The sequence below is a fragment of the Episyrphus balteatus genome, chromosome 4 (genome assembly GCF_945859705.1).
Source record: "Episyrphus balteatus chromosome 4, idEpiBalt1.1, whole genome shotgun sequence".
Taxonomy (NCBI): domain Eukaryota; kingdom Metazoa; phylum Arthropoda; class Insecta; order Diptera; family Syrphidae; genus Episyrphus; species Episyrphus balteatus.
In genome coordinates, this window is record NC_079137.1 from 22,871,982 (window position 1) to 22,885,089 (window position 13,108).

The window sequence follows — 13,108 nt, forward strand, 5'->3', positions numbered from 1 at the left end:
TTTGAAAATCCCCTAACACCCCCAAAATCTGAAGTTACGGGCAAAAAACGGTTTTTTGGACCTTCACCCATTGAAAAAATTCTAGCTTCGACAATTTTTTACCCATTTTCGATTTTTTTACAGTTTCTGATAGAAGATAAATATACCTTTTCAACAATGTATAAAACATGTAACTCGGTTAAACCACTTAGAATTTATAAGCTGCCAAATCTCAAAAATTCCATTTTTTTCGTCATTTGCCCAACTTCGGCATCAATTTAAAGTATATGTTTTCAAAACAACATGCTATTTAAAAAATATATTCATAAACTATATCTATTTCCCAATCAATCGAGGTATTTTTTATGAAAATCACTCCAAAATTGGCTTAGAAAAAAAATTTTCGATTTCAACCCAGATACCGAAATTTGAACTTTTAGGTATAGAACAAAAATGTTGTTTCGGCACGTAGTAGGATAACCTGGGCGCCAGGATTTGATAGCGGGTTTCTGTAGAGGAGCTCAATGCAAACATTTTTTTCTTTGGAAGGGGGGTCTATCTCCCCCCGTTTAGGTGGGAGGGGCAGTTTTCTAAACAAAATTATCAAAATAAAAAAAAAATTATTAAAAAACAACGGCAACATTTACAGTAATAAATGATACCATTTCCGAAAGGAAAAATTGTAAATTTGATTCTAATTTTTAAATCAATATAACATAACTAATAGTTTTTGAAATAATCGATTTCAAAGTTAAAAATAGGCGAAACAAATTTTTTAAAAACTCATTTAATACTATTTTTGTCCAGACTGTGAATTTTAATAAAAAAAATGTTCACACACAAAACTGCCTCAATTGATTCCTTATCGAACAGTGAAAACTATATGTTTCTATGTCTTCTAGTTTTCGAGAAAATTGAAAAATTATTTTATCAGATTTTTCTTTTTTCAAAATATTTTTAGTTTTTATTTGTTTTTATTTTTCAATTTTCTCGAAAACTAGAAGACATAGAAACATATAGTTGACAAAAAAAAATTGAATTTTTGAACTTTGACATCTTATAAATTCTAAGTGGTTTAACCGAGTTACATGTTTTATACATTGTTAAAAAGGTATATTTATCTTCTATCAGAAACTGTAAAAAAAATCAAAAATGGGTAAAAAATTGTCGAAGATAGAATTTTTTCAATGGGTGAAGGTCCAAAAAACCTTTTTTTGCCCTTAACTCCAGATTTTGGGGGTGTTAGGGGATTTTCAAATACCGTTTCGTATTCAGTGCGTTTAGCTCTACAAAACCTGATAGGTCTCCGCCCGCGTATATTTTGAGTGTTACACCGTGTTATTATTGAAGATCCTCAAAAGCTATTACTTCAGTGGTTCAAAACAATCAAATGGAAAATTAAATATCAATTCAGGGGCCCCAACAAAAATACATCAGGGCCCAAAACAAAAACATTACGTTATTAATGGCATTCCGAATATTACTTCAGAACAGGCCCCAATACCTATTAATTCTTGGCTCCAAAAAAATTATATTATATTTAAGGGGTCTCTAAGCACTTAATTTTGAGGCCCTAAAAACAATTTGTTAGGGGCCCCAAAAGAAATAAACTATGTTTGATGATGGAAAATCAAATGTCTACATATTACTTCAGGACTAGGGCTGTAAAAGTAACGACAAAATGAGTACCCGCATGTATACGTTACTTTTGATACTAGTACCCGCATCAATAATATCGTTACTCGTTACTTTCGTATGCTTCGTATTTTTCGTATATTTCGTATGTTACGTATGATTCGCATGTTTCGTATGTTTCGTTACTTTCGTTACTTTCGCATGCTTCGTACGTTTCGTACTTTTCGTATATTTCATGTATTTGATACGTTTCGTATGTTTGGTATTTTAAGTATCTTTCGTACGTTGGTATAAGAGTGAAAAAAAATTTTGTTTGAAAAAAAAAAACAAAAACAATTTGTATAATCTAAGCTACATTTTAAAGCCATAAGCATTAATTTAAGTTGCGGCGTTCTCATGTTATAAGAGTTTGAAGGTAGCTATACTGATTTTTTTCGATTTTTTTTTTTTAATCAAACGTGGATAATTTTTTTTAATTTTTTCGATTTTTTCGACAAAACTTTGGTAATTTTTTGTTTATATCGGTTCAGTAATCTTGTCACAATTCTTTATAGACCTTTATTTCAAAAGAACACCGCGCAAATCCCGGAATATTAACACTTCAATACAACCATGTCGAACAATTTTTAATTTTTTTTTCTATTGACAGTGATTTTCAAACCTCGTTTTCTCGGCTTTTTTTTCAATTGAAAATTTTGCTCTGAAAATTAACAAATTTTTTCAAAAACCAAAACACTTTTTTACATTCTTAAGCTACATTTCAAGACCATTAACAAAAAGGTCATAAACACATTGGTTGCGGCATGGGTATATGTATTTCGGCCACATAGAGAAAATACTAAAACTGGTCTTTTGATATTGCTGTATAAATTATTATCGATAACTCAACTATACCTTGGAACTACTGTTTTTATCGAGACAAAAGTAAACTCCAGATAATTATCTGGAGTAAGCATTCCGACTACGGTAACGATATCGATACGAGATGCTAAATGCGCCAAACTGAGTGTATCACTTCGTTTCGTATCTCATATATCGGATGATTTAGTATTGAAATTGGAATGGGGTCGTTACTCGTATGTTTCGTATCTCGTATGTTTCGTTACTTCAGTACCCAGTAACGAAACATGCGAGTAACGATACTGTTTAGAAAGTAACGTTTCGTTACTCGTTACTAAAGCAAATACCCGCATTTAAGTAACGAATACATACGATTTGCTACAGCTCTATTCAGAACAGAGGCCCCAAGAACAAGAACTATCAATTCAAAGCTAAAAAAAAATTTATTTTAGGGGCCTCTAAATATTTAATTTTAGGGGCCCCAAAATTAATTTTTCAGGGGCCCCAAAATAAAAAAAAATTATGTCTGATGATGGAAAATCAAATATGTATTTATTACTTCAGAACAGAGGCCCCAAAAACTATCAATTCTAAGCTTCAAAAATTTTTATTTTAGGGGCCTTTAAATATTTAATTTCGGGGGCCCCAAAATTAATTTTTCAGGGACCCCACAGTAAAAAAAATTATGTTTGATGATGGAAAATCAAATATTTACATGTAGGTACAATTTACCTGGTACATATTATTACTTCAGAACAGAGGCCCAAAGAACTATCAATTCTAAGCCAAAAAAAATTTTATTTTATGGGTCTCAAAATATTAAATTTTGGGGGCCCCTAGTACAAGTATTTACTACTTTTATGATAGGAATTTTAAGTAAGTATAGCAAAGTGCATTACGAACATATTAAAACATTCAAATAAACCTAAAAATAAATAAGCCATACAGCCATAAGGGGCCCCCAAATTTCAAAGGGGCCCCAAAATTTAGTCTTTCCCCGGGGCCCCGGCGGCGACTCAACGTACGCCACTGACCCTCTTAAACCCCCTTCTTACCCCTTTTTTACCCATTGAATGGGTAATTTTCGATAACAACTTAGGTGCCAAGAATTGATAACGTTTTTTTATAGAGGGGTTCAGTACGATATTTTTTTTTTTCAAATCAATTTCAATTATTAATGACTTTTATTTATCAAATTTTCTTGTTCATACATAATTTGTATAACAATTCATTTTATAACATGGCTTTACGTCGTCTGCCAGAGAGACAACTTAAGTTTTTTTTTTTTCAATTCAAATAATAAAATACATATAATAACTTATGTAATAAAGCGTATTCTAAAATAATTCATCAATAAATTCTTTTTCTATAACGGAAGGCCCGAGTGATGTATTTATAAAGGTCGTTATATCCTTCGCCATTTAGTATGTTGTGCATTTCGTTGTTTGTAAAATAGTTTTTGACGTATACGTCCCTTCTGATTTCAATCAAGATAGGGCATCTACCTAAGAAGTGCAGCACGTCCTCTTTCTCTCTCATGTTGCATAGGCCACAAAGGTTTGGGAGATTGGTTCTATTAGGTACGAAATTGAGTGGTAGTATCTCTGCTCTTCTTTTGAAAACTATTGTTATCAAAGCTGTTGGATATGTGGGAATGAAGTAATTATTGTTGCACAGGTTGTGGTTGAGCTCTGAGTAGATGAGTCTGTGACTTGACTCTCTGGATTTAACTTCGAATTCATTTCTCTTCTTTGTTTCGACTGCGTTTATGAGTTCATACAGTTTCGCTTTCCAGGAGCCCAAATCGTTTACTTGAAGAACAAGTGATTGGTTGCAGTAAGTCGCTAAGCGTTTCCTTTCAGCCATCCATGAATTTTGTTTCCTTATTACCATCATACTTAATATCTTAGGTAATCTGTTATCATCAAGCGTAAACGTTTTTAGAACGTAGGTAGTCCACTTGCAGGGGAGAAAGTCCAGCTTCTAGTAAAAGTATGTGGTTTGGCGTTGTGTTTGGTAGCTTAAAGGTCCTTTTCAAGAAGTATCGCAAAAGTTGTTCGACCTCATCATACTCTTTATAGCGCCATATTTGGGCTGAGTAAAACATAATTGCTTGTGAGGTTGCTTGAAACACTCTATATTTCACAGCCGGATCCACATTCGAATGTATTATAACACTCCTCCAGGTTGCGTTTAGGGCATTTTTCGATTTAGCTAGCTTTAAAGCAGTATGTTTTCTCATATTTAAATTTCTGGTAATAATCATTCCTAGGTAATTATATTCGTTCATAACCTCAATATCCTGACCTGCTAACTGCCATTTTTCGTTTCTGCAATTTCTGCCCCCTGCTTGTCGAAAGATCATAACTTTTGACTTGGTAAGAATAATCTGTAGCCTCCATCGCTCACAATAGTCAGCCAGCCTGTTTATCATTAATTGCAGTTAATGTGGTGTCTCTGCAAGTGCTACAATATCATCCGCGAACATAAGATGGGTTACTCTCACAGTGTCGATTAAGTTTATTCCTCCAGTTCGAAAGATGTCTTCGATGTCATCGATATAGAGAGCGAACAGTAAGAGGCTGAGATTGCAACCCTGTCTTAGGCCGATTTCTACTTCAAAGTCTTGAGATAGTTCGCTTCCATTGAAAATAGCTGAGGTCGTGTGAGCATACAGGCTTTCGATAACTGCCCCAAATTTCAAAGACATTCCTTTGTTATACAGTTTAAGCATTAAAGCTCTTCAATCTATAGTATCAAAGGCTGCCCTAAAATCAATGAAAAATGTGTACAATTTTTGTTTTTTATTCATACAAGTTTCCGCGATATTGGTAAGGGTATAGATTTGATCTACCGTTTAATAATCTTTTCGAAATCCTGCCTTATTTTCACTTAAAAGGTTGTTGCTTTGAACCCAGCTATATAAACGATTATAAAGTACTTTAGTAAGAATTTTCATTGATACATTAAGAAGCGAAATTCCTCTGTAATTTGCGGGATCGGTCACATCTCCCTTCTTATGAATGGGCTTTAGGATTGCCTTGTTGAAGAAATCCGGAACTGATCCTGAATCTAAGTTACAGTTGAATGAAGCTGCAAGTTGTTCAATGAACTCAGGGGTGCTAAACTTGAAGAATTCCATTGGAATACCATCCGAACCAGGAGCTTTGTTGTTTTTCGATGCTTGTAATGCCAATTTGATTTTGGAAGCTGTTAATTGAGAGTCAAGCACTTCATTTTGATAAAATGGGGTGGCAAACTGGAATGCGGTAGCCTGATTGTTTGTGGTCATTTCTTGGAAATGTTTTTTTCAGATCTCGAAGCTCTATGGGAATTGTTGAATTTTGGGTGTCCTTCCTGTTTATTTCTCTTACTAACTTCCAGAATTCTGATGCATTTCTGCAACCAGAGACATTATTAGCAATATTTGCTGCATGTGCTTTTCGACGAACTTGAGAACGAGAATTCATTTGTTTGGATGATTTGTATTTCAATTGGGAAGTGGTCGGAGAACATTTGTGATTTCACTTTGAAGTCATCTATCAAGTGGCACCAATCTTCTCCAGCTAGCGCATAATCTATGGTTGAACTTCCTTGGTGGCTTATGAAAGTAAAATCACCGTCATTGCTCGCCTGGAGACAGGCGAGCAACCGTTGCAAATGGCAAGACCAAAGGAATTGCATTAATCAATAATTTTTCCTCCCTCTGCGTTGACAATTAAATCTCTTGATTTGCTTTCCCCCACATTTTTATTTCGCTTGCTTTAGAACCAGTTCTAGCATTAAAATCCCCAATAAGTAAAATATTTCTGAAGTCGTTTTTAAATAAGCTGTCAACAAGTTTGTTGAACTGATATTCCCACTGGCTGCAGTTGATATAAATTGGAAACAAGTTTAATTTACAATGAGAAATTTTGAGTTCAATAAAAATTAGTTCATCAATGTTCTTTAGAGTGCATTCGATATTTTTTAATGTTCGTTTAAATCCCAATAGAACCCCTCCACTCGCCTTTCCTTTAGAATTTTGTTTTAGTGCTGGTATCCATTTTACTTTAAATTAGTTAAAATACGCTTCATACAATATACGGTGTTCATATGTTACATGTGTTTCGACTAATACAATAATACGAGTATCATACATTTTTAAAAAATTCATAAAATCAAAATTTATTTTATTTTGTAATCCTGCAATATTATAACTAACAATTTTTAAGCTTATATTTTTAAAAACTGACAGACGGCAATTTCCTAATTTGTTTTAATATTTTGGATCACCCTATCCGAGCCACCTCCATTGGGCTTTTAAGCCAAACGTCAGTGTCGAAGAAAAAAAAAAAAAACTTGACATTTCAATTCTGAGGAAAAGAGTGGCGTATGTTTTCCTCAGTATGCGTTTGTTTTCCTCAGAATTGATTTGATTTGATTGGTTGGTTTTTTCTTGTTCTTCTTTAATAAACAGTTATGATAGAAAGGAAAAAGACAAAGACAAATTGCTTAAAAGCCCAATCAACACCACCCTCAGCAAGCTGCAAACTGCATCCAACTTCGCTACTCTTCCTTCATTTGGCATTACTCGGCTGTGACGTTGATTACCTCGTTGGTTTACAGGCAAATTAAATCTTTCGGATATTAACTTTAAACCATCTTGTTCATCTGAAATAAAACCAGTTCCCTTCAAGCAAACAAGTCCGACCTCGGTCCGAATCGGCTCCGCCTCAGGCGAAGTTTAGTCCGACTTCGGCTCAGAAACTGGTCCGAAGGCGGCTCAAATTAGTATGGAAATTATAATCACCGCGGAGCCGATTTTATATGTATTGGTTTTTTCACCACGATTTCTCCTTCGACTTTGTGTTCATACACAAAAAGTTGCAAGTGTGTGAGTGCAACCCCGCTTTTCTCCATCGGAGGTCGGAGTGTCTTTTCTGAACTCCGTTTTCTTGCTTGAAGGGTTTCATCACAACATCGCACCACAACCCCATCAATTAATAGCCTATCGTCACGAAGCGCGACTCCTATCAACTCAGCCAGATAATCTCTAAGTTCGACTATATCCGCTTTCGTGGCTAGGTCCTAAGCTTTTGGTCAAAGAATTTTTCGAAGTCTGTGATAGATATTTGATCGACGGAGCCAGGCATAATTTTTCCTTTTTTCTCTGTTGAATTAGTGGATGTTGACGTTTCTTCAGCCTTTCGTTTGTCTCTTTGGTCCCTACGAATAAACTGTTTGGGCTTTGTGGTTTGCAGATTACGGTTGATTTTTATCTTACGGTTGTGATTTTTGTTAATTTTAGTTGATTTTTGTTTTCAATTTTAGTGCTTATTCTAGTTGAAATATCGTAAAATCTTATAACTCACTTTGTAAATGTGACGTTCTTCAATAAAGTGTGTTCAATTTTGAATTTTTGCGTTTGTTTTTGTTTAGAAATAATAGTTTTAAAATGAGCTATAATATTTTTTTTCTTCCGCCTATTCGGTGGAAAGGGCAATTAAAAAAAAATATTAAAAAGAAAGGCAACACTTATACATTTATAAATCATATATTCTTCAAAAGCCAGTATTGTATACCTAGTTTTAATTCTTAAATCAAGTTATTTTAATCAATTAGTTTTGAAATAATTGATTTCAAAGTCAAAATATGGTAAAAAAATGTTTTAAAAAACAACATTAAATGCTCATTTTTTTTTTAGAAAATTGGCCCTTCCGACTAAAATTAATTAGATAGATCCCTCCTGTCATAAAAAAAAATATTGTATTGAACCCCTCTATAAAAGAACTCGTTAACCGTTGAGTTATCGGAATCTACCCATTCAAAGGGTAAAAAAGGGGTAAGAAGGGGGTTTAAGAATGGGTATACTTGTTAAAAGGGGGTTGCACGCTAAGAGAGTTTTTATGAGCAACACGTGATTTACAACATACTAAAAGTTTATTAAATTCGACTGAAATCACATTTTTGTACTACCTAGGGGTCAGGGGTCATTTTCCGGGATACGCCATATGAAATTTTGGCGTAAAACTGTGATTTCATATTCTACTCCATCAAAGGAACCAAACTACATCAAAAAATTTTGTACTTTAATTAACTTTGATATATAGTTAAATTTTGTCTAGAATGATCAGGCTATACAAAATCAAGGTTCTTATATGTATATGCAAAAATTATATATTCAATGGCAAAAGAAAAAAATTAAAGAAGTGATTTTTTTTTCTGAAACTTTAAGTTGAAATAAAAAATTACTGCATAGAGCTACAAAATTAATTTTTGCGCAACAAATTAGCATTTAACTAGCTACAAAAAAATTTTTTTTTTGTTTCCACCACAAAATGTTCGCTTCAAATTTCCTTTATGAAACTTTTTTATTATGTACATATTTGTATTTTGAAGTATTTTAAAAAAATTATCAAATTTTCATATTTTTATTTTGCAGAGATGTCAAGGATTTAAATGCAAAACAGGCAAAAGTTTCTGTAGAGACAGCAAAAGAGGTGCAAATGGATAAAACTTTGAAAACGAAGAATGAAAAAGATCGTCGTCTACGAGAGAAAAAACAGAACAACATTAAACGATTTATGGAAGAAAAAAAAGTAAGTTATAAAGAATTCACAGACATCGTTTTCGCAAATTTGTTACAAGCTGCGTTTTAGTTGGAGCTGTAGAAAACGGGAAACCGACGAAGTTACGAATACCAGAGTTACGGGCGACAGAGTTACGAGCGTCAAAGTTACGCGATACCGAAGTTACGAAAAACTAGAGTTACGAATTCTAAAGTTATGTTAAGCTATGACATGTGATTTTTGGGTTGGCAACAATTGCGAGGAACGATATGGAATTAAGGAAATACAAACAAGAGATTAACATTTTTCTCATTGGTCAGAAGTAAATGAGTAAAGCGAAAATGGGTGTTATTTAATCTTGTAAAATTTTGATTGGATAGGTATAGATATTAGACTGGGCCAAAAAAATAAAACATTTTTTTTTTGAAAGTTACTTCGAAAATCTTGTTCAGGATGATGAAAAAAAAATTTGGTGAAAATTTGAGCCGTTAAAAATAATTTTAAGAGGGTTATCATCGGTGTTTTTTATTTTTATACATAATATGATGTGTTACAACAGAACTGCTAGACGATCAAAGTAAAAAAAAATTCTGTTCATTTTTTCTTATATAAAATTAAATTTCATACAAAAAAGATCTGATTGAAAATTTTCGTCAGAGCCGTATTCGAGTAATTAAGCTTTTTAAATCGAAGTGTTTTTTCAATTTGACTGTTTCACTTTGGAATTTTGTGATGAGCAAATAAGTGAATAGAAAAATAAAACCACGACAGATTCTTATAGGAAATTTAATTCTCTACAAAAAAGGTCTATTAGTAATTTTCCCTAAATTGAGTTCTGAAGAAGTTATTCACGATTTAAAAATTGATTTTTTAATTTTTTTCTCGATTTAAATCGTGAATAACTTCTTCAGAACTCAATTTAGGGAAAATTACTACAAGACCTTTTTTGTAGAGAATTAAATTTCCTATAAGAATCTGTCGTGGTTTTATTTTTCTATTCACTTATTTGCTCATCACAAAATTCCAAAGTTAAACAGTCAAATTGAAAAAACACTTCTATTTAAAAAGCTTAATTACTCGAATACGGCTTGTCTGACGAAAATTTTCAATCAGATCTTTTTTGTAGGAAATTTAATTTTATATAAGAAAAAATGAACAGAAATTTTTTTTACTTTGATCGTCTAGCAGTTCTGTTGTAACACATCATATCATGTATAAAAATAAAAAACACAGATGATAGACCTCTTAAAATTTTTTTTAACTGCTCAAATTTTCACCAAATTTTTTTTTCATCATGCTGAACAAGATTTTCGAAGTAACTTTAAAAAAAAAAAATATTTTATTTTTTTGGCCCAGTCTAATAGATATACATATATGGTTTTGTTTTTGTGGGAAGATTGCAAAAACGTTGAAATAGAAAAAAAACATAAGAATACTTATGTAAGTTTGGGGGACATAATTGAAATTAACTTCTTATTTGTCCAACTAATATTGCACCCATTGACTTAATATATATGGACTGCTAGAAGCATATTCAGGTTGGTTCCACTTGTTTCTTCGCGATACTAGCGCCCTAAAAAAAAGCGGAGAATAAGTGCAACATTTTTGACGAAGTGCGAAAGGAACAAATATAGAAAAACAGAGAAAGCACTACCCTTTAACGACAGATGTCATTCACTAAAAGTTTCCTTTTTTCGCCGTCTAAGGTTATACCGCTAGTAGAGCTAGAAAGATATGGAATCATTTTTTTTCAATTTTTGTATGGAAAAGTCAAACGACTAGCAGTCCATATATAGTAGGTCAATGATTGCACCTACGTATTTTTTTTCTATTAATTAATATAATTATTCAAAGCGTATATAATACCCACTTTGTTATTATTTATATTAAAATAATAACCAAACCACCCCTTTTTTTACAGACGTGGTGAACTGATGTGCAGTGGTCTTTTATATCATTGAAGTTGCGATCATTCACTGAGCTTTGGTCTAACTGGCTGAATAAAATGGTGTAGCTGTGGCTGTAGCTTGTTGTACTGTCAAAATTTTATTAAGGTAGGGTTCCCAGGCGTCCGGGTTTTCCCGGACATGTACTCTTTTTTGGCTGTGTGGGGGACGTCCGGGATAGTTTCTATCAATTGTCCGGGATTGTACTCTTTTCTAGCCTTTAAGTATCTCACTACTTGTATGCTACTCTTAATTCATTTAGCCCTAATTTTTCAATCGTCAGTTAGATCATCATAAGAATAAATGTCAATATAAAAAAAAACTTTTATTCCTAGGAATAAGTTCTGAGGTTTATCTGACTATTGAAAAATTGGCCCTTATTATTCAAAAAACGAATCGAGTTCATTAAAAGCGAGGCGTTTTTATTTTGGTTTATTATCTGCTCAATTCTGTTTTGTATTCTGTTCCAATATAATCAAAACTAAAAAATATAGAATACGGCAAAATTTTAAACGATTAAGGAAAATCTAAAGCCACTTATCTAAGTAAGTTGCTAAGTCAAAAAGACCATTTCTTTACTTAGTAACTTACTAAAAATTTTATTGGCATTTAACTAAATCGTTGAAAATTTTGCGCAATTGGTTTTCTTTCAATGGAATTTTAAAATTTTTTTTAACTGGAATTGCATTGAACTTTTGAAGTATTATAGCTCAAATGTTTATTATAATACTATACCGAGAAGTCCAAACTTTGTCTCAGAGTTTTTTTTTTTTTTTGTGAAAAAATAAGAAAAAAATTATACAAGGAACAAGGGTTAAAAATGTGATTTTTAAGTTAAAAGGATTGTTCGGTTATTTTTTTTTATAAAATTATGCATTTTTTTGTCCTAGTTTTGTACTCTTTTTTTTGTCCTTATTTGTCCGGGAAAGTCCGGGATTTTGCATCTCGATTACTAGTTTCGTCAAAATATATCTGGCAACCCTATATTAAGGGAAACAACAACAAAAGTTGGCGGCAGCTGAGCAAAAAGTTGAGAATTCTTCAACTTGCGCTACAAGCTACAGCCACAGCTACACCATTTTATTCAGCCAGTAAATTACACTCCCGCCCTCTTTTCTCCTCAGAAGAAATTATTGAATGGGGCACAATTTGCTGACGTTTGTTTTTTTCATTTCTGTTTTGTTTGTAATATTGAATAGAATAATATGTGACAAAATGTGACGCCACAACCTCCTTTAACGGAGGTCAGGGAACCACTTAAAAAAAACAAAACAAAGATGAAAATGTTCTATTTCAATCGTTTCTGTTTGGTAGGGGAAACTCAATTTTTTTTAACTCGTTGTATAGTCTTTCCTTGTTTAACAAATTCATAATTATGTAAATTTTGACAATAACTCACAAATAAAATCAGATACATTACATTATACAAATTCAATGCACACCTATTGAGAAAGAACAATGGTGGTGGTGGTGGCCGGTCAATGTTTCCCCAACTCTTAAAAAAATGGATCGCGGATGTAAGAGAAGAAAGGAGCAGTCAAAAAAAATAAAAATAAAAAATCATTCACATCCGACCGTAGCGTTGCCGAATTGGCACGGTCGTGTACTTTTGGTGTTTTTTTTTTAATTAAATGGTACTGTGGTTCTCAAATGGCTTGAAATGCCACTCTAGAAAAATGTATATTAAATATTTTATATTTACAACATTTAGTTAATTTGACCTTATGTCGCACCCCCTATGTATGGACTTATATTTTTAATTAACTAATTCCTTGATGCTTTTATTTACTTATTATGCTTCTTTGAAACTTTGAGGGCTTGGCCACACCGAAAAGGTATGCGCTACCTAAGGGTTAGTGTATGAAAAAAACTGCGCATCTCAACTTTGATGTACAGGTTTGGAATTTTTTTTGCAAACATACCATTATCGAATACTGTCTTGTGTGGCCATTCATTAAGTTCTTTTTATAATTAAATAAATTTACTAGTTTTGCGCTTTATAATACTCTTTAGTTATGTCTTTAGTCTTCAGACTTGTTTTTACTTTTATGTTTGAGACACGAAATGGCCCAAATTGGCACCTGTTGTTTACATTGGCACTTTAGAAAAAAACTTTCCCGGTAACGCCTCCGACGTCTCACCTACATAAAGGGGCCA

At 32.8% G+C, this 13,108-nt stretch overlaps 1 protein-coding gene across 1 annotated transcript in view; it reads left to right on the forward strand.

Annotated features, from left to right (window-relative positions):
* Positions 1-13,108, forward strand: part of LOC129919157 (1-phosphatidylinositol 4,5-bisphosphate phosphodiesterase) — a 360,368-nt gene that overhangs the window by 282,319 nt on the left and 64,941 nt on the right. Inside the window, exon 15 of the mRNA XM_056000005.1 lies at positions 8,879-9,035. Within this exon, the coding sequence (XP_055855980.1) occupies positions 8,879-9,035 (157 nt within the window). The remainder of the gene's footprint in view (positions 1-8,878; positions 9,036-13,108) is intronic.